The sequence below is a fragment of the Kogia breviceps genome, chromosome 2 (assembly GCF_026419965.1).
Source record: "Kogia breviceps isolate mKogBre1 chromosome 2, mKogBre1 haplotype 1, whole genome shotgun sequence".
Lineage (NCBI taxonomy): Eukaryota > Metazoa > Chordata > Mammalia > Artiodactyla > Physeteridae > Kogia > Kogia breviceps.
In genome coordinates this window covers 1,846,022-1,871,750 of record NC_081311.1, presented here as the reverse complement: position 1 = coordinate 1,871,750, position 25,729 = coordinate 1,846,022, and the positions used below count along the sequence as shown (strand labels likewise).

The 25,729-nt window shown below is 52.0% G+C and overlaps 1 protein-coding gene across 1 annotated transcript in view; it reads right to left on the bottom strand.

Moving 5' to 3' along the window:
• TCERG1L (transcription elongation regulator 1 like) overlaps positions 1–25,729 on the bottom strand; it is a 184,305-nt gene that overhangs the window by 15,200 nt on the left and 143,376 nt on the right. The window contains exons 8-9 of the mRNA XM_059052046.2: positions 16,365–16,434; positions 4,574–4,709 (exon numbers count right to left, since the gene is read on the bottom strand). Coding sequence (XP_058908029.1) covers positions 4,574–4,709; positions 16,365–16,434 — 206 coding nt within the window. The remainder of the gene's footprint in view (positions 1–4,573; positions 4,710–16,364; positions 16,435–25,729) is intronic.

The following is a 25,729-nucleotide window of genomic DNA, read 5'->3' as shown; positions in this document are numbered from 1 at the left end:
GAAGAGCTGCCATCGGAACACGAAGCGGATAAGCTTCCCAAGGAGCAAAGATTCACCTCGTGGAAGAGACCCTGCAGGTGTCCACAACTCAAGAGCTGCTACAGCTCAGGCACCTCACCTTCAGAGCCATCTCACCTGTGATGTGTACCCGCACCCGAGGGTGACCGAAACCCTCCCTCAGATGTCTTGGCCCGAGTGTGCCGCTACAGCTCCAGGCAACACCACTTATGCATCTGAGTGAAGGAGCACCCGACGTCCCCCACCGGGGAGGGGGTCTTCCCGCCACATGGGAGAAGATGCAGCTTCCCTGATGGTGGGAGGACACCTGGTGAAGAGCCTCTCCTCCACCTGGACCGACTTTGCACCAAAAACCTCCTGGTGGACGCCTGTCTTAGCGCAGAGAGAGGCCACTGCGGCTGGGCTGGCGAGGGCCTGTGGCCTGTGAGTTCCATTTTCAACACAGACCTGGACCCAAGTCCAGGGGTCTCAGCTGCAGAGCTGGCCACTGTGCCAGGCAGTCTCCCCAAGGCTGCCTGCTGCTGGGAAGCTGGCTGGGGGTCACCCGCAGAGGGACCCTGCAGTGCCTGAATCAGGTCCAGGGTTATGGAAGAGTCTTTCTTTCTCGGCACCTGGGAAAGCCACTTCCAAGGGATACTTTGCAGAAGGAAGACGCCTTCAATAAAACGTCTCGGATGCATTTATCTAAATAGACAGCGTTCAATTAATCCTCTGCTACTCAATGAATCCTGCCTCTTTATAGGCCAAAGTTTAAAGAAAGCCCTACTGTGAAACAATACAAAAACAAAACCTTCCACTTACATATTTCAAAACCACAAAACCGAAGGCCCCTTCCCCAAGCCATAATCCCCATGCAATGCCCCAAACCATACCATTTTTTTTTTTTTTTTTTTTTTTTTTGTGGTACGCGGGCCTCTCACTGCTGCGGCCTCTCCCATTGCGGGGCGCAGGCTCCGGACGCGCAGGCGCAGCGGCCACGGCTCACGGGCCCAGTCGCTCCACGGCATGTGGGATCCTCCCAGACTGGGGCACGAACCCGTGTCCCCTGCATCGGCAGGCGGACTCTCAACCACCGCGCCACCAGGGAAGCCCCCAAACCATACCCTTTTTAAGCTACTAGAAATCCACACACCTCGTGCCATCATTCTATAAGCACATGAGTTTCTGAGCTGAAGCCCTGAACAAATGCAATAAGAAAATCGTATTAATCACCCAAGCTATGAGAAAAGTGACCTTTCTCGGCCTCCTTTTTAAGCAACTGGAAATCTGACGGGCTTAGCTGTCAACTCCTCTTGAACATGAGTAACTCATAAAAGCTGCTGGCGCACTTTATAAAGCGCAGAAGTCATAAATGCTGGCTTTGCTTGACGACACCAGCAGTGCATTCAGGTTGGCCTCTCCTATTCAGGAGCAGCACGCGGGCTCCTGAAACCCTTGTAAGATAGGGGTCTAGGCTCACCCCAGTCTCTCTCCAGAGAAAACCCAGGGCACTGGAGTCGGCGCCTCCCGTTCCCAGGGTGCTTTTGCTGAGGCTCATGCATGAGTACCTGTGGAACGGGTGGGTGAATGGAATCACCCACCTCAACGAGACAAGAACACGCTGAAAATCTCCTTAGTAAAACTGCTCAGCTGAGGCCACTGGGATACAGTCAGAGACTCACACCCTTGGGAAGGAGAAGGAAGAGTCTCCGGCAGCCCTAACCTCCCACACGTGGGTTAGTCTGACGCTGTGGTGGTAAGATGGGCCTGGTTGGTTTCCAGAACAAAGAGGTGGAAAACTTAGACACTGATGAGATGAAGGCTGCACATGTTGCTCAAAGGCTCACAATGCCATCACGTCTCACGGAGGACGGGCCATGTCTCCCAGTTAATTCCACTGGGACAGACTGGCTGGGTCCATTCAGATACTCGGAATTATGGATATTCCTGCACTGTCCTCGCGATCAGAAGAGGTGTGGCAGCAAAACTCAGGAGTATCCCTCCCAGTGGGTTTGCAGAAGAGAATCTTATTCTCAGTGGCTCTGAGGGGAGAGGGATCTGCTTTATCACATTCACATGAGTGATGCCGTAAGCCCTGTCGTGCAGATGCTTTGGGGCCACACGAGTGGGGGAGAAGGAAACGGAAACAGCAGCTGCTCCAGGAGATAAACCCTCTTATCCAGGCTCATGGGCCCACTCCGGGATCCGTGCTGGGCGGGCCGCGGGCACCAAGACCAGAGCTCGGACACGAAGGGTGTCCTGGGAAATCACTGAGTGCCTCCTGGGAGCCAGGCCCTGGGAGCCCGACGGCGCACTGGAGAGTCCCGCGTCTCCAGGAGCTGCGAGCCAGCATGGTGACTTGGCGAAGATGTGGAGGGGACACAGAGAAGCCGTATGGCATCATCTGTCAGCTGGGGAGCCAGGGAGGTGAGGGAGGGAGGGCCTCCCAGGGAAGGGACCCCGTGCCAAGAGTGGAAGTTGGGTGAGGGGGGCTGTGAGACAGCTGAGGGCGGCCGCCAGGGACGGTGACCGGTGGTGACACTGGGTGCAAGCCTCCAGGACCAGGAGGACACTGACAGCCTCGGAATAAGCAACCCCGTCGAGTGGCAGCGATGACATCTAAATGGAGTCAAAGCCCTGCTGGCAGAATCCTCCCAGGGTGGCTGGAGAAGGGCATGCGGGCACTGGACCCATCTCTCTGCTGTAGGAACAGAGGGGCTGGACGGCCCGAGCTCGGAGCTCCGGCCTGTGTTCCTGGCCTCCCCTCCTTAGCCAGGTAGTGACACTGGCTTTGTCCACCCGTCTTTGCTGTTGAAGTGGGAAGGCCGAGCAACGGGCGAAGGGAGAGGTCGGCCGGGGCCCTTTCCCAACTGCCACGCGGAGTCTTCGGTGGGTCGGGCAGGGAGCCACCCCCCCACACAAACACACACACACAAGCATGTACACTCACAGGCGCACACACACACATACACACACACAGAGACGCACCTCTCACAAGAGAGTCAGTTGTTTCAAGGCTATTTCATCCTGTAGGATTTGTTTAATCAAATTATCTCTATGTCTTGGTAAAAAGAAAAAAAAAAGGAAAGTTGCATGGGGAGGGAGTCTTTTGTTAAAAATAAAATTTTAGCCTCGTAAATATAGTTTTTAAAATGATGTCTTTTTACAAAAACGCGTCCTCCGTCTACACCAGGGACCACTCCAGTGCGTGTGTGTGTGCATGGCCTCCCCATTTTGCACTTCGGGGTTACTCGGCATATATGTGAACACAGGCTTAATCCATTGCACTGCAGTTTTTTTTTTTTTTTTTGCGGTACGCGGGCCTCTCACTGTTGTGGCCTCTCCCGTTGCGGAGCACAGGCTCCGGACGCGTAGGCTCAGTGGCCATGGCTCACGGGCCCAGCCGCTCCGCGGCATGTGGGATCCTCCCAGACCGGGGCACAAACCCGTGTCCCCTGCATCGGCAGGCGGACTCTCAACCACTGTGCCACCAGGGAAGCCCGCACTGCAGTTTTAAGCTCACAAGCCTACTTTTCCTTCCAGGTCCTTGCGCCAAGGGCTGTATTTTATTTTTGAGTGAGTCTCTAGGTAGTTAGAGCAATGCATGCATTAAAATTCATGGTGCAGAGGAAAAGAGGTCTCCCACGGAAGGTGCCTGAGATAATCTCCTTCTTACTCCTAATTCTTAAGCGCTGGCACCATTTAAGTTTCCCTGTGGCCCCAGGGCCTCACCCTGCCCAGATGCCAGCGCGGCTCAGACCCCCTGCTCTGGGAGAGAGGCGGTCTCCCCGGGCCGCCCCCCGCCCCCCAGTTCCCAGCTGCACCTGCTCTGGGAGAGGCCGCGCAGGAAGCAGCCTTGGGTGGGTGCTGACTGCAGAGGGAATTTGCTTTTGAATCCCCAAGGCCATTTACAGTGTTCATTATAATTATCATTACACACCGGTTCTTATTACTGCCTTCGCGTTCGGTCTCATTTTATGAAGAAATCCAACTGGGCTAAACTATTGTATCGGGCTCATTTTACACCCTAAAGCCAAGACAGGAACTAAAAGTCATTGCAAGGAGATTCAATTATAAACTGTTTTCTCCTCCTCAATTCAAAATGAGATTCAGAAGTCAACTGCAATTAAGACATCCCAGGTGTACGAAAACCGTTGGGTTGATCCAGAGGTGTACGAGTCCCTCCCCAGGTGAAGAGGAGGGCCCGTCCCTCTGGGGGTGTGGACCCCGGAAAGCCAGCAGGGCTCCAGCAGGAAGGCCATAAACACAGACCAATCAGTTCTCCACACGGCCCCAGGGACTGGCCCTTCCAGGTGACCCACACCTGTTCACCTCTCAGCCACTTCCTTGGACAGGTGGCGACAGTACCCCGCGATGCATCACACCCTTCAAAGCCTCCTTTCCCTTTTAGGACACAGGAAGCAGGATCCAGTTTCCTTTGCTTGGGCCTCACACCACGTGGCCCCTGAATGTCCGGCAGTGATTGCGGGCTCGGCGAGGAAGGGGAGGGGTCTTGGGCTGGGGGACAGTAGCTCAGCCACTCCCACTGAGGGGCGCTGTCATGTGACGTCCTTACCCCTCTCTCCAGGAGCATGTCTCGGAAGCGGGTCACCCGCTCCTCCAGAGGCGGAAGGATCTGGGGCGGCGGCGTCTTGGCACCCGCGTCTTTTCTCTCCGCCTCCTCGCGACCGGGACTCACATGGCCTTCCGTCCTTCAGGGCACAAGACACAGAGAGTCAAACGTGACCCTGGAGACCCAACTGCTTCTCACTGCAAGCTTTCAAAACCCTCTGGGTAACCCTGTAAGGGGCAAAGGTTCTTTGGACACATTGCAAAGCCTGGAACAGTCAGCCCAGCAAAGCAGAGATTTTGCTCTTGGGATGCAAACAGCTTTGCTGCCTTTGGGGCGGAAAGCTGAGACTGAAGCCCTAACAGGATGGCCACTCTCGGGAGGGGAGGCGAGCCGGCGGTGGGAGCCCGAGGGCCGAGGGCACCTCGCTGGGCCACCAGGAAGGAGGCTGGGAGTCCCTCACCGTTTCGCCGCCAGAGACCGGTCGTCACCCGAGGGAACGGAGCGAGCCTGTCACTGGAACCAAGAGGTGGAGCTTCAACCTGGTTCCGCTTTTGTTTTTAGATACGGTCTCGTTTCTGATAAATGCACGTTAGACATTTATGGGGAGACTATTCTGTCCACACTCAGGGGACAGAAAACACTGTCCCGACGTCTAACCTGCGAGGGAGATTTCAGTGACCGTGGGGAGACGGGGTGCCACCTGGGCGATCTGGGCAGGGACGGGGACAGCTGGGCAGCGTGCGCCCAGAGACGGTCCGTCCCGCTCCTCAGGGGTGGCCACAGCCACGGCCCGGACACAAGGGTCCGGGAGGAGGAGGAGGGCCCAGCGTGGGCCCAGCGTGGGCCCAGGGCGGGGGCCAGGCAGGGTGGCTGGGAGGAAGGAGAGAGGCTGCTTTTACGAAGCACCAGCTCGGCAACCTGCATCATTTTATTTAACTGGCCGTTTGATAGATCTCTTTATGGTTCTACACCTTCTTCAGAAGGCATCTGGAAACCTCCTTCAAAAGCACCTTGACGTTTGCTGCCGGAAGAAATCATCCGGCCAAATGCAGACGCGGTTCCCCCCACGCCTGGTGCCTCCTGTTCCCCAACCTGCGAGCGGGGTCTGCGCAGCCCCAGCCCCACCCCCGGTCTCCTCCCAGGCCGCCTGTTCTCAGCCATGATGCACAGACTGGACCTCCGCCGCCTAGAGAGCAGCCCTGCTTAGACACCCCCTGCTCCCGGCCTAGCCCTGCCCCCGAGGACCAGGGCCCTCGGGCAGTGACTTCAACAGGCTGGTGCAAAGCTGATCCTGAGGTCACCTTTCTGATATGCGCCCGGGTCAAGTGAGGATGTCAAACCTCAAGAGCAGCCCGCTGGGAAGCACCGGGACTTAGTGTCTCCTGCATCCGGGACAGCGTCCTAGGTGCTTGGAGGTCCAGAACAGCAGGGCACACACACTTCAAAAGCCTGGCGCTTCCCTCGCTCTTTGCAAAACCAGCCTCAACCCGGGAATTGCAGGGTTGAAGGCGCTCACGCCACATACATCCGGGTTTTCTGATACAGGTCCAGATCAGGGCTCTGGCCCGGGTGGTTTGTTCCTGGGGGACTTTGGCAGTGTCTGGAGGAATCTGTGGTTGTCACCACTGGGAAGGTGCTCCGGCACATATAGGCACAGAGGTGCACAGGATGGTCTGGGCACATCTGCACTCCCGCATTTCGGGAGAAGGAGACGGACGCTTCAGGTCATACAGTCACTTAACGGCTCAACCAGGGCAGCCCCACCTCCTGACGCCCACCAAATCTGCAGCTTTTCCACCTCTGTCCAGGGTGCTGTGAAAATATGCAGGTTACCGATTTGGGGACGTGATGAGAACGTGGTATATACCGTGTGCTACGTCTAACAAGGGTTTTCATGCATCAGGGTTATAATGTGGATTAGTCAAACCTCATACAAAATGTGCAAAGAAAAAAAACCTGCTTGCTCGGCCCATTAGGGAATCTTATTTATAGACCAACTATTGCAGGAGAACTTACATTCTTCGCTTCTTATGCAATTATGTGGAATTTTGAAAAAAGAAAATTACCAGTGGATTTGCCATTGAATCACACTCCACAGGGTATAATTAGGATTTCTTTGTAATAAATTTTCATTAGTTAAAAATAGAAGTGTGGAAACAAGCGTCGCATTGTTGTAACTTGAAATAAGATTAATAGGAATGTTGTGAGTGCGGCAATGATCACAGATTACAGTTTATTCCACAAAATATTGTGTTCAGAACCACTGGGCTCCTTCCGGACTGCAAAGCTATCGGTTCATTTAGAATTAATCAAAAGTAAATGAAAACTTGCTAAATATATTTTCAATATTCTTAGACACCCAGACCCCTCTGCGGGGCCTCCTCCCGGCCTAGCCCTGCCCCCCCCCCAGGACCATTCTTATGGCTGAAAAATTTTGGTACAAAAAGTAAATTCTGGGAGGAGCTTCAAGATGGCGGAAGAGTGAGACGCGGAGATCGCCTTCCTCCCCACAGAGACATCAGAAATACATCTACACGTGGAACTTCTCCTACAGAACACCCACCAAACGCTGGCAGAAGAGCTCAGACCTCCCCAAAGGCAAGAAACTCCCCAGGTACCTGGGCAGGGCAAAAGAAAAAGGAAAAAACAGAGACAAAGAACAGGGACGGGCCCTGCACCAGTGGGAGGGAGCCGTGAAGGAGGAAAGGTTCCCACACACTAGGAGCCCCGTCGCGGGCGGAGACTGCGGGTGGCGGGGCGGGGGGAGCTTCGGAGCCGCGGAGGAGAGCGCAGCCACAGGGTGCGGAGGGCAAAGCGGAGAGATTCCCGCAGAGGATCGGTGCCGACCGGCACTCACCAGCCCGAGAGGCTCGTCTGCTCACCCACCGGGGCAGGCGGGGCTGGGAGCTGAGGCTCGGGCTTCAGTCGGATCCCAGGGAGAGGACTGGGGTTGGCGGCGCGAACACAGCCTGAGGGGGGCTAGTGCACCACGGCTGGCCGGGAGGGAGTCCGGGAAAATGTCTGGAGCTGCCGAAGAGGCAAGAGACCTTTTCTTCCCTCTTTGCTTCCTGGTGCGCGAGGAGAGGGGATTAAGCGCGCCGCTTAAAGGAGCTCCAGAGATCGGCGCGAGCCGTGGCGATCAGCACGGACCCCAGAGACGGGCATGAGACGCTAAGGCTGCTGCTGCCGCCACCAAGAAGCCTGTGTGCGAGCACAGTTCACTGTCCACACCGCCCCTCCCGGGAGCCTGTGCAGCCCGCCACTGCCGGGGTCCCGGGATCCAGGGACAGCTTCCCCGGGAGAATGCGTGGCGCGCCTCAGGCTGGTGCAATGTCACACTGGCCTCTGCTGCCGTAGGCTCGCCCTGCATCTGTACCTCTCCCTCCCCTGGCCTGAGTGAGCCAGAGCCCCCAAATCAGCTGCTCCTTTAACCGCGTCCTGTCTGAGCGAAGAACAGATGCCCTCAGGCGACATACACGCAGAGGCGGGGCCCGATCTGAAGCTGAACCCCGGGAGCTGTTTGAACAAAGAAGAGAAAGGGAAATCTCTCCCAGCAGCCTCAGAAGCAGCGGATTAAATCTCCACAATCAACTTGATGTACCTGCATCTGTGGAAAACCTGAATAGACAACGAATCATCCCAAAATGAGGAGGTGGACTTTGGGAGCAAGGATATATATATATTTTTCCCTTTTTCTCTTTTTGTGAGTGTATGTGTATACGTTTCTGTAGGTGATTTTGTCTGTATGTATTTGCTTTTACCATTTGTCCTAGGGTTCTGTCTATCCATTTTTTTTTTGCTTTTTTTTAGTATAGTTTTTAGCGTTTGTTGTCATTGGTGGATTTGTTTTTTGGTATAGTCGCTTTCTTCTTTCTTTCTTTTTGTATTACTTGTTAATTTTTTAAAAAATAATTTTTATTTTAATAACTTTATTTCATTGCATTTTATTTTATTTGTTTAATTTAATTTTATTTTATCTTTTTCTTTCTTTTTTTCTCCCCTTTATTCTGAGCCGTGTGGATGACAGGCTCTTGGTGCTCCAGCCAGGAGGCGTCAGGGCTGTGCCTCTGAGGTGGGAGAGCCAAGTTCAGGACATTGGTCCACCAGAGACCTCCCAGCTCCACGTAATAATAAATGGCAAAAATCTCCCAGAGATCTCCATCTCAATGCCAAGACCCAGCTCCCAGCAAGCTACAGTGCTGGATACCCTATGCCAAACAACAAGCAAGACAGGAACACAACCCCACCCATTAGCAGAGAGGCTGCCTAAAATCATAATAAGGTCACAGACACCCCAAAACACACCACCAGACGTGGACCTGCCCACCAGAAAGACAAGATCCAGCCTCATCCACCAGAACACAGTCACTAGTCCCCTCCACCAGGAAGCCTACACAACCCACGGAACCAACCTTAGCCACTGGGAGCAGACACCAAAAACAATGGGAAGTATGGACATGCAGCCTGTGAAAAGGAGACCCCAAACACAATAAGTCAAGCAAAATGAGAAGACAGAGAAACACAAAGCAGATGAAGGAGCAAGGTAAAAACCCACCAGACCTAACAAATGAAGAGGCAATAGGGAGTCTACCTGAAAAAGAATTCAGAATGACAGTAAAGATGATCCCAAATCTTGGAAATAGAATAGAGAAAATGCAAGAAACATTTAACAAGGACCTGGAAGAACTAAAGAACAAACAAACAATGATGAACAACACAATAAATGAAATTAAAAATTCTCTAGAAGGGCTCAATAACAGAAAAACTGAGGCAGAAGAATGGATAAGTGACCTGGAATATAAAATAGTGGAAATAACTACTGCAGAGCAGAAGAAAGAAAAAAGAATGAAAAGAATTGAGGACAGTCTCAGAGACCTCTGGGACAACATTAAAAGCACCAACATTCGAATTATAGGGGTCCCAGAAGAAGAAGAGAAAAAGAAAGGGACTGAGAAAATTTTGAAGAGATTATAGTTGAAAACCTCCCTTATATGGGAAAGGAAATAGTTAATCAAGTCCAGGAAGCACAGAGAGGCCCATACAGGATAAATCCAAGGAGAAACATGCCAAGACACATATTAATCAAACTATCAAAAATTAAATACAAAGAAATATATTAAAAGCAGCAAGGGAAAAACAGCAAATAACATACAAGGGAATCCCCATAAGGTTAACAGCTGATCTTTCAGCAGAAACTCTGCAAGCCAGAAGGGAGTGGCAGGACATATTTAAAGTGATGAAAAGGAAAAACCTACAACCAAGATTACTCTACCCGGCAAGGATCTCATTCAGATTTGATGGAGATTCTTGACAGCCAGTCTTGGGAAGAGGACGGCGGGTCGATGTGAGATGTACTCCCCGCCTGGCGATGTCTCTCTGTGTCCCTGCGATGAGGTGCAACAAACCTCTGGCGAACCATAATCACAAGATAAATAAGGATTAACTCGATTACACGGCAGGATTGCTGAAGACAGACCCGCCGTCGGCAAAAGGAGGCACATCTCCTCCAGGGCCCTCTTCCTAGAGTCCTCGGCTCCCTTGAGAAATCTGTCAAAAACCTACTCATATTTAAGACTCAACTGACACGTCACCTCCCCGATTGCCTGATGTCCCCACGGCCTAGTCGAAGTCCCCGGACTGCTCTATCACGGATACAGCACTGGTCGGATGCCATAGCTCCGGCGTCGAGGGGCATCTCAGAGACCTGACCCCTGACCCCTGACCCCTGGGCCGTCCCTGCCCAGGGCAGGAACTCAAGTCAAACAGCAGCTACTGCTCCAAACATGCAGAGACCCAGGCCTGTCCACCCAGAGCCCCTAAGGAGAAGCCGGGGGCCCAGGGAGGCATGGGAATCAGGCAGCGGGCCCGGCCCCAGTGCGGGGGTGGCAGAAGGTCCCGTGCCCAGGGGGAGGGGCTACAGCTCAGCCACGTTCTCATGAGATCACCAGATTGTCAGTTCACAAAGAAAGGGCCAGAAAGGGGAGCGGGGACATGGTGGGACACGGGACAGGAGACAGAGATGTTTCTGCAGCTGCGAGCCGGCAGCAAGGTGCTTCTAGCCAAGGGGACGGTGCGATTCCCGGGGTACTGCATCCCAGCGCTCTCGCCAGGAAGAGCGCATCTCACTGGGATCGCCTGACACGCCATTCAGGCACCCTTTCTCCTGGGCTAGAGCATCTAGGGGCACGGAATGTCATCTAACTGACCTGTGTCCCCTGGTCCCTCGCCCCAACCCCCCCCCCCCCCACGATGGGTGGCAATAGACCCGTGTTCAACGCTTGTCCGAGAGAGAGGACGTGGTAGATGGGGGAGAGGCAGGATTAGTTATGATCTGGGAATGCGGTCGTTTATTTTTTCCTCTGTCTGCCTTGCCTGCCTTCCCGGGGCCATGACCTTGCATGGAAGGGCCAGGCCTCCTTCTTCCGCAATCAGCTGGCAGGCGACGTGAGCCTCACCGTTCCCGAAGGTCTCCATCCCACCAGGGAGAAGGGGGCCTTGGGAAGCTCCCAGATGTGTCCGTCTGGACCAGACTGGGAACGTGGCATACAATACACTGCATGCAGCAGGCACTTAGCATCTGATAAATCACTGGTCAGAAACTCAGGGTTGGAGACGAAACAAGGTCTCCTGTCTTTCCATCTGGGAGTGGGCAGGGGAAAGACCTGCCTGTGGGTGGGCACCGTGTTGGATTAGATGGTCGTTGGGGGCTGGGAAGGCCCCCAGGCCCCCAGCAAATGCTGGACACTTGGGCATGCTCTCAACTGCTGAACGAAGCCTCAAAGAAGAAGATTCTACAACAGGCCCCTCCCTCATGCAAGGGAGGACAGACCTATGATGGATTCATCTCAGAGGTCAGGTGCCTGCCGCCAGCAAGCAAGGGCCCCAGGATCTCCCGGCCAGGTCACCTTCGTATTGATATATTGTGAGGACACGTGATACGGGATAACAGCTGAAGGCCAAGTGCTACTGAACAACGGGGCCAAAGGCAGTGAAAGGCAGGCTGACTTGTCTGAAAAAGAACCAATGAAGACGCTGTAAGGTCAGGGGCTCTAGAACCAATTCTAGGTTGGCCTCCTGGTGGTCCGATTTCAGATTTATCTCCATGTGGTGACAAGTTTCATGGAAACTGGAAAGAGAACTTGGCCTCTTCACCCAAACTCTAGGAGACAACACGTGCCATCGTACACGAGGGTGTGATGCACAGGTCTCAGGATTAATGTTGACATCTGGTCTCCCTTCTCAGAAATTCATGTTTTATAATCCTTCCTTGGAGAGAAAATAAATGCCAGGTAAAATTTATGCTTCAGTGTGGAAGGACAAATTAAAATCCCACGACAAATGACGGTGCACACAGTGTTCTCAGGGGCAGGTGTCAGTGAGGCATCCATCCCAGGTTGGATGCCCTAATGCCACAGGGCACGGACTCCGTACGGTTTACAAAACCGCAGGTTTCTATAGAAACTAGAATCATGAACTATGTACAGAGACTAACTTACAGGGCAAATGGATGTTAATAATTCATTTTCCATGCATGTCCAAGGCCACAAAGAGACGCACACTGCCCCATCTTAGGAAGAAATCCAGACTCCAGCACTGGCACTGGAGTGTAGATCGTTCTCTTGTTATCTTGGGACACATCACAGATGTCATTTTATAGCAATCTTAATTTGGACTCACATACTTTCTAGCATTACCTTATAAAATCTCAGAGGAGCCACACTCTTACTTTCTCAATAGCTGATTTTTCTGGGATTCTGGAAATCATGTGTATGGGAGTGAAAGAGCTGGTTTCACAGTTCACGTGAGGACAGGGTGCAGCAATGCTGGCCCCTCCTTGCCGCCCACACTCACTGACCATCCTTTGCCTTTGCGCCGCGGCCAGGGGCAGCAGCTGTCTGACTGTGAAAAGAGCGTTTCCTTTCCTCTCTCGCAGGTGACTCTCTCTAGGTGTGAGCTTGATCTGGGGACAGGCTCAGGGGTGGTGGCTACAAAAGCTCCAGACGCGGGATTGTTTGGTCTTGCCCTGTCTTTTGGATGGTGGTATTCTCTTTTTGTCCTAGACAGACGCCCCTTGGCCCAGGTGGCCCCCAGTGGGATGCAGAACCGCAGGCGGGTGGATCATAGCTGCACAGCTCTGTGAGGGCACCTCGGGGTCACAGATGGGCACGGGGGCTGGGGACTACCTCCTCAGGCTGTCCCCAAGTCCTTAAAGATGCAGCCTGGTCCAGGGGACGTGCTTTCAGTGTGACTTGGTCACCTTGGTTTGTCAAGAGGAGAGTAATGGAGGGCATATCTGGGGAAAGCAGAAAAGTGCCACGAGGGCACTTCTTGCTAATTCCACGCTCTTGTGTCTCCAGCCATGGCTGTAGGTGACTCCACGGAAGCACCTACTGTAGAAGGTCAACTTTACCACTTACAAGGCCATCAACGGGATTTCCCCAAAGTTTATGAGCTACCACAATGAACAATGTTCCAAGCCAAGAGATTTCTTTTGGTCACTTACCGTAAAAGGCTTCTGTACCAAATGGCCCAGAAACATAAATACGTTTCCAAAGCCGTGGGGCCGATGATCGTTAAAAACTCAAAAAAGTAACCGCACCCTGTCACGCTACAGAAAGCCACTAGTTTAGCTGGAATCCCCTAGCTCAGCAACTGGCAAAATCTGGCACCTCGCGAAGGGGCTGGAAGCCGTATGTACCACTGACAGTTCCTTTACTAACGGGTTTTGTAGAGAGTGATAATTTCACTCTGACTTTTAAACCAAATGACATACTTTTGCTGAATCCTTCAAATAATTCAACTCAATGATTTGAAATAAATTTTAAATTCTTTAAGTGGACAGCACATTTGGAAAGCAGGTCTAAACTATAAACAACCAACACGTCAGAAACCAGCCGAACCCCTGGGCGCTGCACACAGAGGGGAGATGCAAACAATCAATTTTCCGGTCCCAGGGAAGACACGCTACCGTGTATCACAAACACGTGCCATTAAACAGTAAATAACGAGCCACCTGAAACAGCGCTTACCAGGCAGTTGAAAGTATCTGGGTAATTTGAAAGTTTGTCATTGTGACATATTTCTCTTCCCAGGGAATTCTAGGAAAAGTTATCATTTGGACCTGAATCATGTGCACAACTGATTTATCCCATCTGTGTTAAGAATGTTCAAAATGTATATGAACTGGGCCAGGGTGTGAAAAAGATGCAGGGAGCATAGAGCAGCGTCCAGGATGGGCCTTGTAGTTTCGAGGCCAGGGTATGGCTGCTGAAGGCTCATAATTTGCAGAAGCATTTAAGTGCTTTTTGATGTCAAAAATCGCACTATGTATACGAAAGGGAAGGTCAAAATGGACCGATTTTGGCAGGTTCTCTGGAGCCTGGCCTCTTACTAGTTTTGCAGCGTCTCCTAAGTACAAGTGCCCAGAAGCAGCTGGAAGCTTGAGGAGTCCTTGGGCTTTACTGACAACAGCCTTCCCCCAAAGGACAGAAATGCCAAGATGATGCTGGCGTCCAGGCACCCGAGCGAAGAGCTCTGAGCAAGCGGCGCGCAGGCCCAGGCTGGGAGGAAGCTTTGGAAAAAGCCGCACGAGGGTGAAGCTTCCCCTGGAGGGGGCGCAGTTTGCAAGGCGGCTCGGAAGTGAGCGACCAGGACTCACGGAACATTCCAGACCCTGAGTGCGGCCCCCCAACTTCCGCTGAAACCTTTCCCTCCTGGGTCTCAGTGGCAGAACAGAGTGACCCAGGGACCCAGGGACCGAGGCCTGGACCATGGCGGGAGCCAGATGCCTGGGCACCTGAGGGCCGAGGGGGCTCGGAATCATATGATGGCCAAAAGCTTCGTGCAAACACCCGTGTTGGTTTCAGAGTCAGCGCTGAGTCATGGAAGAAGTCTTTCAGGTGATGGAAACCGAGACTAATGCTTGGACATTATTTAAATGCCAAGTGTTCAGAGTTTGGGGCCAGTCCCACGGGAAAACGAATACAACTGGGTGATAGAGGCAGACCTCCCCACTCCTTTGGAGCTAGCTGAGACCTCCCTCCTGCACGAGTTCAAAATGCATCCGGTAATGGCTAGATTGCTGTTTCTCTTGTGCCTCAGGGAGCTCATCTTGTTTTTAAAATTATACACATTTATCCAAAGATCACAGAGACTGGCTTAGCTGACAACCAGGGTATGAACATAACAATAAAGAGATGATGCTTGATTTCCTTTCCTGGAGCCCTTGGTGCCCAATGAAGACAACTGGTGTCCATCCTCTGTGGCCCACGCAAGTGTCCTTTGACCCCAAAAGTGACTGTCTAAGCAGAGGATATGGGGGAGCAGGAAAAGAGAGGCCTGGGCGATTGGGTGGGAGGTGCCTTGCTCCAGCGCCGCAGGGAGCCCCCGGTCCCGCCAAACTGCTGCCCCTGGTCTCCTTCACCCGCGGAAGGAGAACCCACCCTCCACCCAGACTGCCTTCCTGTCTTGGGAAGGATACTGCTTACCCTTCCCTGCATTGTTTCCAGAAAGTTCTGTGGTGTCTGCTTGGTACCAGTTAAAATGACAGTATACCTGGGCCCTGGTCAGCGAAATAGTTTTGTGAGGGGTGCACAGTGGAAAAAGGCCAAAGGTGTTGAAATAAAAGGAATAATGTACGCACTTAGGACTAATTCTGTAGGCTTGTGTCTCCACAGGCACCCTGACGCCTGGCTGCCAGCCCTGCCTCCACTTCCTCTCTCCCTTCCTCTCCCACCGTCTTACACCAGGAAGCCACAGGGCAAGGATGGAAGAGGTGAGAACGGGCACAGGTTCTGAGTCAAGATTGCATTTTCCTTCATCACTGCGAACATCTGTTACTGCACAAGTACTTCTTCTAAGGCACATTTTTTTAAAGAGAAAACACGCACAGTGCAAACATCCTGACAGCTGCTCAGGGACTCCTGCCGCAGGCCTGGGGTGTCCCACGATGGGGGCTGATAAATGGGCACCCGGTACAGGACTGAATGCACTGCTAGGCTGGAAAGAGGGCCATTCCCGCCGGGACGTCGGAACCACGTTGGCCCAGGAAGTGGCCTCGTGGGTCCTTTTTAGATTCGCCTTCATCCTTCCCTGCCTCGTGCCTCCCACCTCCCCCTTCCGGGAACTTGGACACACAGACGCCGAATTTTATCCCTTTACGTAGAACTCAGTAGGAAAGGGACCCCAGACCGGGCCTTCCAGGAGGGCCAAAGCGGGAACATCCATTCCCCGCCCCCGGCTTGAAAGGAAGGGCGGATTTCCCTCCCGCCTGTGCCGTGGCCACAACCAAGTCATAACAAGCAAACTTGGTGGATGGAGAACTTATTCTCCTGGTGCCACAGGAAGTCACACGGGCAACAGCTCACTAGGGCGTCACCCACATTGCAGATGAGAAGTCGGACGTGGGAGTGAAATTACTTTGCCCAAAGTCACTAAGCGAGCAAGACACAGAGCCGGACCTCCAACCCAGGGGCTGCCAGGCGCACAGCCCACCGCTCACCCAGCGCACAGCACCACCTTCACCTCGGCGCTCTGTCCGCTCCTCAGGGCCCCCAAAGCAAGGCTGGCGGTGAACGTGGCCCCGGGGAGGCCAGGGGAGGGGAGACGACATCCAGCGTAGACCCGGGGCACCCAGAGCAGGTTCTGCTAAGACAGACCTGGGACCTCCCGCCCTCTGTTTAGGGGTTGGATCCATTCTTGGCTCAGTCAATAGAGTCAAAGCGATCCCTTTTCTTTCTCCACCACCTAATCACCCCTCGAAGAGAGACGCACCGGAAAGGACGCGGCCACCTACCGGTTCCTCTTGGTTTTCACATGTGGGTCTTCACTGCCATCTGCCGAACTTGATCCATCGCCGGGCTTGGCTGAAAGAAAGACAAGTTCACCTGTTAACACGGAGCTGCTGGCTTTGACAAACCGTTGGGAAGCACCACTTTCAAGCAGACTCATCTTGAAATTAAGAAAACAGCCTTTTCCCTTAAAGATGGACCTCAAATCCTGTAACTACGCTCTCAGGGTGAACTCCTTTCACGCTTCCGCAGAAGAGGAATCTGACGTGCTTTGGTGCAGAGAAGTCATCTCTAGCTGCTGGCTGTGTAGAGGTTGCTGGACCTTCCAGAAGGGCTGGAGGAGGAAGGGGCGCCCACCTGACCCCACCCCTCACAGGACTTAGGCCCTGGACCAGCCCTGCTACAGCCACACTGCCTTCACGTTCTTATGCTTGAACCACACACCCGGACTCCCCGCTTTGTCTCCTGCAACGAACGACCCGCTTTGTCTCCTGCAACGAACGACCCGCTTTGTCTCCTGCAGGCGGCGTGCCCACCACTGCTGTCTACATCTCTGCTTTCTAGAAGCTAAATTGATTTTGAAGTCGGGTCCCCTACTTACATCCTGAAGAGGTTGGCCCTATAAATGTTTGATGAGCTTTCAGAATGAAAAAGTGAAAAGGTGCTTCGGTGTTTCATACCTGCCTCCAAAAGGAAAGAGGAAAAATGAGTGTAAAGATGGTTCTAGAGCATCACTGTTCCGGTGCCGACAGGTTGAATGATGTCCAAACACTCCCTGGCATCACAACTGCCTCCTTGCCTGCTTTTTACTCTGCGCCCGTCACCCCCAAGCAGCCACTTTCTCATAACCACGTCCTGTGTGGGCACAGGTGCAGGGTTCTAGGCTCTGCAGTGCGTGCCCCATGCCCTCGCCCGCTGCCCCCGTCCCCCGGGACTGCTTGAACCCACGTCCTTCCCGAGGAGGCTCTGGAATGAGCTCATAGCGAATGTGTAGCTTACGGGAAAAAATACGAATTTGCACGACCGCGAAGCCCTCCACATCTTTTCTCTTCATACAAGCTGACGATTCTCCACGCGCGCTGTTTGAAATCCCTGTAACGCCTCCTGCTCCAGCCCCAACGCCCCCATCTACCCTCAGCTTTGCTTTCGGTGCACAGTGTGGGTGGCAGCGAGCCGAGAGGGCTGGGTTCTGGTGGCCTCTTCCCACCGACGGCCCGTCCACAGCGGGTCCTGCCCAGTACAGCACTGTGGGACCAGCGAGCGCTCCCTCGGCGAGAGCCCAAGCCCAGGTGGGCCCTTCAGGGCTCTCCGGCGGGGCCCTCCCCCACTTGGCTCCGGTGACACGTGTGGGGCTGGATGACGGGGCGTCCCGTGCACCGTAGGGTGTTGAGCGGCATTCCTGGTCTCTGACCCCCAGACGCCCGGCGCCCCTCCCACTACTGACAACCACAGATGTCTCCAGTAAATGCCACGTGTCCCCCAAGGGACGGAGCCTCACCCCAGCCCCTGCCCCTGATGAGAACCAGTGGTCTAGAGAGAGACCTCTGCGGTGACCGAGCCGACGGGGTGGGGACGGGCTTTCTTCTGCGCTCCCGCGCTCTCTCCCCACGCGCCCATACGTGGCTCCGACACTCAATCGCCTCTCTGCTGCGGCCCCAGAAGGCACGCTTACCTCCCCTGCTCGTGCCCGGCTCTCCACCTCCGCGTCCCACGGGCCCCTCGTCTCAGCACATTCAACCTGGATCTACCCTCGCTCCACTCGCCCGTCTCAGCCTCCAGATCCACCAACACCCCTCCACGCAGGAGCTGGGACCCTCCCTTACTATACCCCTCCTGGTCCCCACTGGCTCTGGCTGCGTTTTGAAGGAGGAGAGGGTTGTGTCTGTCTGCTTGTCCTTCAGGCGGATATGCAGAGGCCTCATCTTGGAGACGTTTAATGAGGTGTAGACGAGGCAGCCCTTCCCCACACCCCGCACAGAACACACTCGGGGAGACCAGAGGCAAGACAGCAAAACTGAAGAAATCATGTTTTTAAATGAGGTCACACAACTATAAAGACGTTGGTTATTTTCTAGACTGTTTTTGTTCATTTTGAAGAATTCTATCATGAGTGAAGTTGCCTGATCAAGATTCAAAATTCAGAAGTCATAAAGGAAAACACAACTTTGACTGCCTTTAAAAATACGAGACCAAAGGAACATCAGGAAAAACGGTGGAATAGGGGACTCTCGGGTCCGTCCCTCCACCAAAACAGCTGCTGAACTGGAAAAGTGACTGGAGTCAAGCATTTGAGAACTCTGGAAGCTTCAACATCAAGGGCAGTGCAGGCTGGGGGGAGAGGCTGCTGTCCTTCAGCTAACCTCAGAGATAAAGGAACAGAAACTCCCGTTTGGGGACGGAAAGTGACAAGGAATACACACATAGAAACTAGTTTGGAGGGACTTCCCTGGTGGCCAGTGGCTAAAGACTCTGCACTCCCAATGCAGGGGGTCCGGCTTCGATCCATGATCAGGGAACCCAGCCCGCATGCCCCAACTAAGACCCAGTGCAGCCACATAAATAAATAAATATTTTAACAAACTAGTTTGGAAAAGTCACAAATAGACGGCTCCAACCCTCAACAAGCAGACAGCAGAAATCCTCGAGGAGAATCACATTTCCAGGGTTGCCGTAACATCACACTCAGAAAGTCCGGATCTCAATAAAAAACTACAAGGCATACAAAGAAATAAGAAAGTGTGGTCCCTTCACATGAGAAAAAAAGAATTTGACAGCAACCATCGCTGAAAAAGCCCAAGTACCAAAATTCACTCAAAATGGATGAAAGAGCTAAACTTAAGAGCTAAAACTATGCAAATCTCAGACAAAAATGTAGGGGGTAAAAGCCATGATGCTGGATTTGAAAATGGTCTCTTAAATATGACACCAAGACACTGGCAATAAAAGAAAAAAAAATAGATAAATTGGACTTAATAAAAATTTTAAAATTTCTTGCATAAAAGGACACTGTCAATAAAAATTTTCTAATTTCTTGCATAAAAGGACACTATCAACAGAGTGAGAAACCAAACCACAGAATGGGAACCACATTTGCAAATTAAATATCTGATAAGGCATTCATATTCATAATATATATAAAACTCCTACAACTCAGCAACAACAACTAAAACAAAAACAGCCCAGTTACCAACGGGCAAAGACTTAAATGGACCTTTCTCCAAAGACACGCAAAAAGCCCATGGAAAGGTACCCGACACGTAGTCATTAGGGAAATGGAAATCAAAACTGCAATGAGGTACCACTTCACACACTCTGATGGTAATAAAATAATAATAAGAAGAATTTTAAAAAGGAAGACAAGTGTTGGCAAATTATACGGAGAAGGACGTGGAACCCGTGTGCACTGCTGGTGGGAATGCAAGACAGGGCAGCTGCTGTGGTAAAAGGTTTGACCGCTACTCTAAGAGTTAAACATAGAATTACCGTGTGAGCCAGAAACTCTACTCCTAGGTATGCACCAAAAAGAACTGAAAACAAGGATTCAAACAGATACTTGTATGCTGACGTTCATACCAGCATTATTCACAACAGCAAAAAAGTGGAAACAACCCAAGAGTCCATCAATAGGTGAATCAATAAACAATATCAATCAAACAATAACAATATCAATAAACAATATCCCTACAATGGAATACTATTCAGCTGTAAAAAGGAATGAAGGATTGACACATGCTATAGCATGGAAGGACCTTGAAAACGTTATGCTAAGTGAAATAAGCCAGACACAAATGGACAAATATTGCATGATTCCACTTACAAGAGGCATATAGAACAGGCTAATCTACAGATATGGGGAGTAGAGTGGAATAGAGGTTACCAGGGGAATTATCAACAAATGGTTCCAGAGTTTCTGTTTTGGGGGAGGAAAAAGATTGGAAGTAATGGTGATGGTTACATAATATACTGTGAAGGTATTACTGATCAATGCCTCTGAACTGTGCACTTAAAAACGGTTAAAAAGGCAAACTTCATGTTATGCATGTTTTACCACAGTAAGAAAAAAATTCAAGATCAATTTGCTTTATGGGAAAAAAAAATCGAAAGAAAAATATTGGAATCACACTATAGACAAAATATTGATCTCCTTGATTTACAGGATTCCGTACAATTCGATGAGGAAGACAAACACACACTTCACAGGAATACAGAACACAACGAAGGGCCGATCAACCAGCTGAAAGGTTCAATTTCACTCACAATTAAAGAAAGGCCAGCTGACACGACGAGTGGGTCTAAAAACTCAAGACTGGATGATCTACAGTGCTTATGAGAACAGGCAGAATCTACCAGCGGACATGTGAACTGGCTGATCTTTCTGGAGGACGATTTAGCAATATTTGTCAAAATAAAATGCATGTACCTTTTGACCTGGCAATTCCAGTAATATGACTTTATACGAGAAGAGTACTCGTAAAAATGCTCCTGAGATAAATATATGTGTACAAAGGTGTTCCTATCGGCATTCTGTGTGTGCATGAACAAACAGAGGACCTAGAAGTCCACCATCTGGAAAGAGTCATGGGTATCTAGCCGGGAGAGCGGGGAGAGAGAGAAAGAGAGAGAGGAGAGATGGCTATGGGGAAAGAGGGGCTCAGGACACGGGAGCCAGAAAGAGACCCACAATGGTGAAAAGCAGAGAGTGCAGCATGCCAATTCCTCAGCTGTTCTACTAAAAGCATATTCAATACATACGCACAAACATCATCTACCTCTTTTCCAAATTGATTGTTTTGTGCCTTTAACCGGCAAGGAAAGGCAAGTGCATTGTTTTGAAAAGGCGCTGAGCCTGCGGTGAGGCTGGGCCAAGTTCTTCCAAGTCTGGGAGACAAACGTCTTCCTTTGGGCAAGTGGAGGTGATGAGCCCTGTTATGTCCGGCCCCCTCTCTCAGCAGGGAAGGCACAAGGTCCGGCTGAACTGGCTGGAGAACTGCAGGAGCAGATTTGTTGGGGGAGGGCGTGCTTGCATTCAGAGGAGAGCCCTGGAATGCGGCATACACCTGTGCCCCAGGCAGATGCAACTTGGAAAAGCCCAGGGCCGCGGCTGCCCCGGGGATCTAGGAACAGTGGTGCTCTGGCCTGTGAACTGTGTGGAGTCCAAAGTTCACTCCTTGATGGCACCTGCTGGTCACCAAGGCTGGGGTCGCGTCCAGCACCTGAGCAGGCTCCACTCCTCAGCTTCCAGACTCACTCGCTTTTTCCAGGGGAGCCGTACGCCCTTAACACACATGAGCTTTCAAAGCACGTGACCTGAGATCTTAGGGAAGTTCTAGGGGCGTCTGCAAACATCCGGCTGAAAAGACTGCCAGCGGGTTAAATAGCCTTGATATTCAAGCAATGCACAGGCGGCCCAGCAGGACAAGACCTCAAAGTTTCTCCACCCCTGAAAGGCTCGCAGCCCACAAGGAGTGCCGGCCCGAGATGGGGTCGTCGTATCAGTGGGACGGCCCCTCCGGCCAAAGTTCGGTCCTTTCCCTGGGGTGTCTGCAAACAAGGCCGTTTGGGAGCCTAGCAGACAAAGTGATGCGGTGCTTCCGTCCCGGCCTCCGACAGTCACCAACCCCTAGTGGGTCGTCTGCCCAATGAGGCGGCTTCTGAGCTGAGACCTTCGTCAGCTCCTGAGACTGTGACCTGGGAACCCTGCCAAGAGAACGTGTGCTCTGCCCACCTGGAACGCTTGGGGAAAACGGCCCTGGGTGGAAGCCCGGCTGGACCGTCCGAGCTCCACCTGCACAACGGCTGCCCTCATTCCTGGGCCGGGAGGGCAGGGCGGTTTGAAGCACTAAGTTCTGGGGGAAACTGCTTTGAAAAACGCTGTTCCCATCTCACCTGTTTAACAGTCCCGGGTCTTGAAGCCACAGAGACAGGACAAAACCCCTTTATCGGCACTAATTCGGGGCAGGGTGGCATCTAGAAACCTGGATGAGCCTTGGCCCTGCCCGTCCGGCAAACTGAAGGCGAGTGTTACGGAGCATCGTAAAGACCCCACGGCGACTACGCGTCCGGCTCCCCCCTTCCCGTCACAGGCTGCCTGGTACGTTCTGTCAATAAGTGATTCTCTGGAGGGATGGCCTGTCTCCGCCCACCCCCCTGACTTGCGGTCCCGTCACAGGCAGTGCGGGCACCGATGCTGATAATGGCGTTAACAAGCCACCTGGCTCATTCATTGTGCAAAGAGGAGGCGCGGGCGTGGCTGCCAGGTGGCGTCGGGCTGTGGATGGAACACAGGTCCCAGGTGATGGCCAGGGTTCCTCCCAAACAGCCGGGGCAGGTGACTTCTGCACGGGGACAGCCCCTCGCATCCACCCGAGTCCTCGCGGATGAACAACGAGGCACACCTCTGCCACTTTGGAGAACACCCCACACCCGTGCTTTCAGCAGTCCTGGGTCTTTTGGAGTACCGGGCACCTGGCCCCACTGTGAGGTGGAGATCGACGCACCGTCCCTGGGCAAACAATGCTTGGGAACGTGACCCGTTCACACGTCCTAGCTGGGTTTACTCACAGGGACGGTTTCATGTTCTCCTTGGTGAAATGCATTGTCAATGTACATCTGTCTTGAATATAAACGACTGAAATGTTTACAGAGCAACTGAAGCCAAGTGACTTCCTGCCACGTGGAAGCGCCAGGCTCCCCGCACTTGACTGTCCTGTGTCAGGCACAGGGAGAGCAAAATGATTTCCAGAAACTCCTCTTTATCGTATATGCCCATAAGATGCCTGGCGAGGCCGCCCCTCCTTGGATCTGGAGTCAGACCCTCCAGGGTGTAAACCCTGGTCCCCCACTGGATAGAAGTGTGACCTTGAGCATGTCAGTTGATCTCCTTTCTTTAATTCCCTCTTCTGTAAAACAGGTATAAAGATGATGGATTGCAGGATAATGGCCTCCAAAGATGTCCACATCCTGATCCCTGGAACCTGTGAATATATTAGGTTGCGAGGCAAGGGGGACGAAGGTTCCTGACCAGTCGATCTTGAGACGGGACATCCAGATGGGCCCCGTGTCATCACAAGGACCGTGAAAGGCGGAAGAGTCAGCCAGAGAAAGAGCTGAAGATGCACTGCTGCTGCTTTGGAGCGGGCGGGCGGGGCCGTGGAGCCCAGGAAACCAGGTGGCCTCTTGAAGCTGGAAGAGACACGGGAACGAGTTCTTTCCTCGTGCCTCCGGAAAGAATGCAGTTCTGACAACACCAGTGAGACAGACGTAAGCTGGGCTTCTGAGCTCCAGGACTGGAAGGCGGTACACTGGTGTTGGTTTAAGCCACTAAGTTTGTGATGACGTGTTACAGCAGCAAAAGGAAGCTGATATGGATGGCACCTACCTCCTGCGGCTGCGGAGAGCGTGAGGAAACAAGCGCCCCTTCTTCCCTCCAGGGTTCCCTCCCCGCTCCCCGCTCAGCACTTCTCGCCCCCTCCCAACGCCCCCCACCCCCAGCCCGCTTCCTGTCCGCCTCATCCACTGGGAGGCACCCCAGGGAGACAAAAGGCAGGAGAGAGAGGCTGGGAGATACTCCTCCTCATCTCTGTCCCCACCTCCTGTCTCCCCCACCCCAGAGGATGGGCCCACAGGTGTTTTATCTGATCACCCTCTGATACATCCCACCAGACTGCACCAAACCCTCCCAGCAGAAGGGACGGAAGGGACCCCGCTGTGGACGGTGCAGGTGACGCCTCAGCCAGACGGCCGGAAGATTTCTATCTGGGACAGAAAAAGAGGTCGCCTGCCATTTCAGTCAACAAAGAATGTTTGTTTGATGGCTAACAAGCCATCAGCCACAGCAGCTGTCCTGATGCTGAGCCCTGAGGGGACTTCAGGATGGAGATAAGCAGGATACAGGCCCTAGATAGTTGAGATGCATATCTAAGGAATGATTTCAATGAGCCCAGACTCTTGGATCTTCCCACAGAAAAGCACTAGAATCATTAACTTGAGATGTCTGGTTTTTATGATTAGCTGTAATCTTTGATGTTCCATTAAATTTTTTTTTTTTTCCTCAACAAAAATTCCTATATACCCTGGCTCTCCCCTTACCTCTTTGGAACAGCTTCTCAGAGTGATTTGAGAGGCTCTCTCCCTGGCTTACAGTCCTCAGTAGGTCCCCGAATAAAACGTAACTCACAACTTTCAGTTTTCCTTCAGTCTACACTACCCATTGCTCAGAAGAGAGGTCTTAGGTGCTGCAGGTAAATACAGTGGAAGAATTGAGCCTCTAAGAGATTTGAGGAACGCTGAAGCTGGCGGAAAAACACACCTGAGTATGGTACCCTCCACACTGAAGAGGCTGTAGCAGTCCCGAGAACATCAGGACATAGAACGGATGTGGGATGAAGGCTGGTACTTCTTATTTCACGTTAGTTCAACAGGCATTTATTCCCAACTAACAGTGCGTCTGCTAGAGACATAAAAAATCTGGATGTGCTGCAAGATAATTAGGAAATAATTCAGGCCTTCGTCCGAACCTCCCAGCAATGCAAACAGAATGGAAAAAAGGCGACTTTTCCCTTATCTGCTGAATGATGAACCGCTTAGCACTTCTGGCATCTCTGTATCCTTTTCCCCGTAGTTGTCTGACACTCCTGGCTCCCCCTTCTACAGCTGACATTCCTAGTACACACACACACACACACACACACACACACACACACACACACACACACACACACACCTTCAAACCTACTAGCAGGTAAGTGTGGCAGCGATTTGTCAAATTCATTTATTTCATTTGCCTATTGAAAAATAATCAAATCAACTGGAATGTTTAATGCTTCCATTTCAGGTGAGAAACAGGCTTTAATATTCAAATCTATAATGACTCATAGTTGAACAAAATGTGAAAAACAAAATTCTACACTGAGAACAATCTCTTCTAGAGCTGCTTCTTATAATAATTAGGGTCAGATCATCGCATGAGTCATGATGGATGACCAAGTGGCCTGAGGTCATCAACTCTGCCTGCTCATTGCTAATTAGTCCTCCAGAAATACTTCCTGTCCTGTTTTTCAGAAAACAGAACAATTGGGGTGAGTGGCTCTTAGGAAATTAGAAGCAATGCATTTAAATGCCAATTCTAGTCTGCAACAGCAAGTTGAGAATTGAGGTCATTTGCATATCTTTAAGATTCAGGTTAAGATACACTGGTTTAAGACAAGAGTAAGCAAGGTTAAAGCTCATTTTGTAACTGCTTGTAAGTTTATAATCACACATCTATCTAGATAGTTAAGGGGCTGCCATTATAAAGGTGGCAGACAAAATGACTTGGTACATTAAATCTATGAGAACCAGGTACCTCCGGTTGTGTTTGTTAGATTTAAGG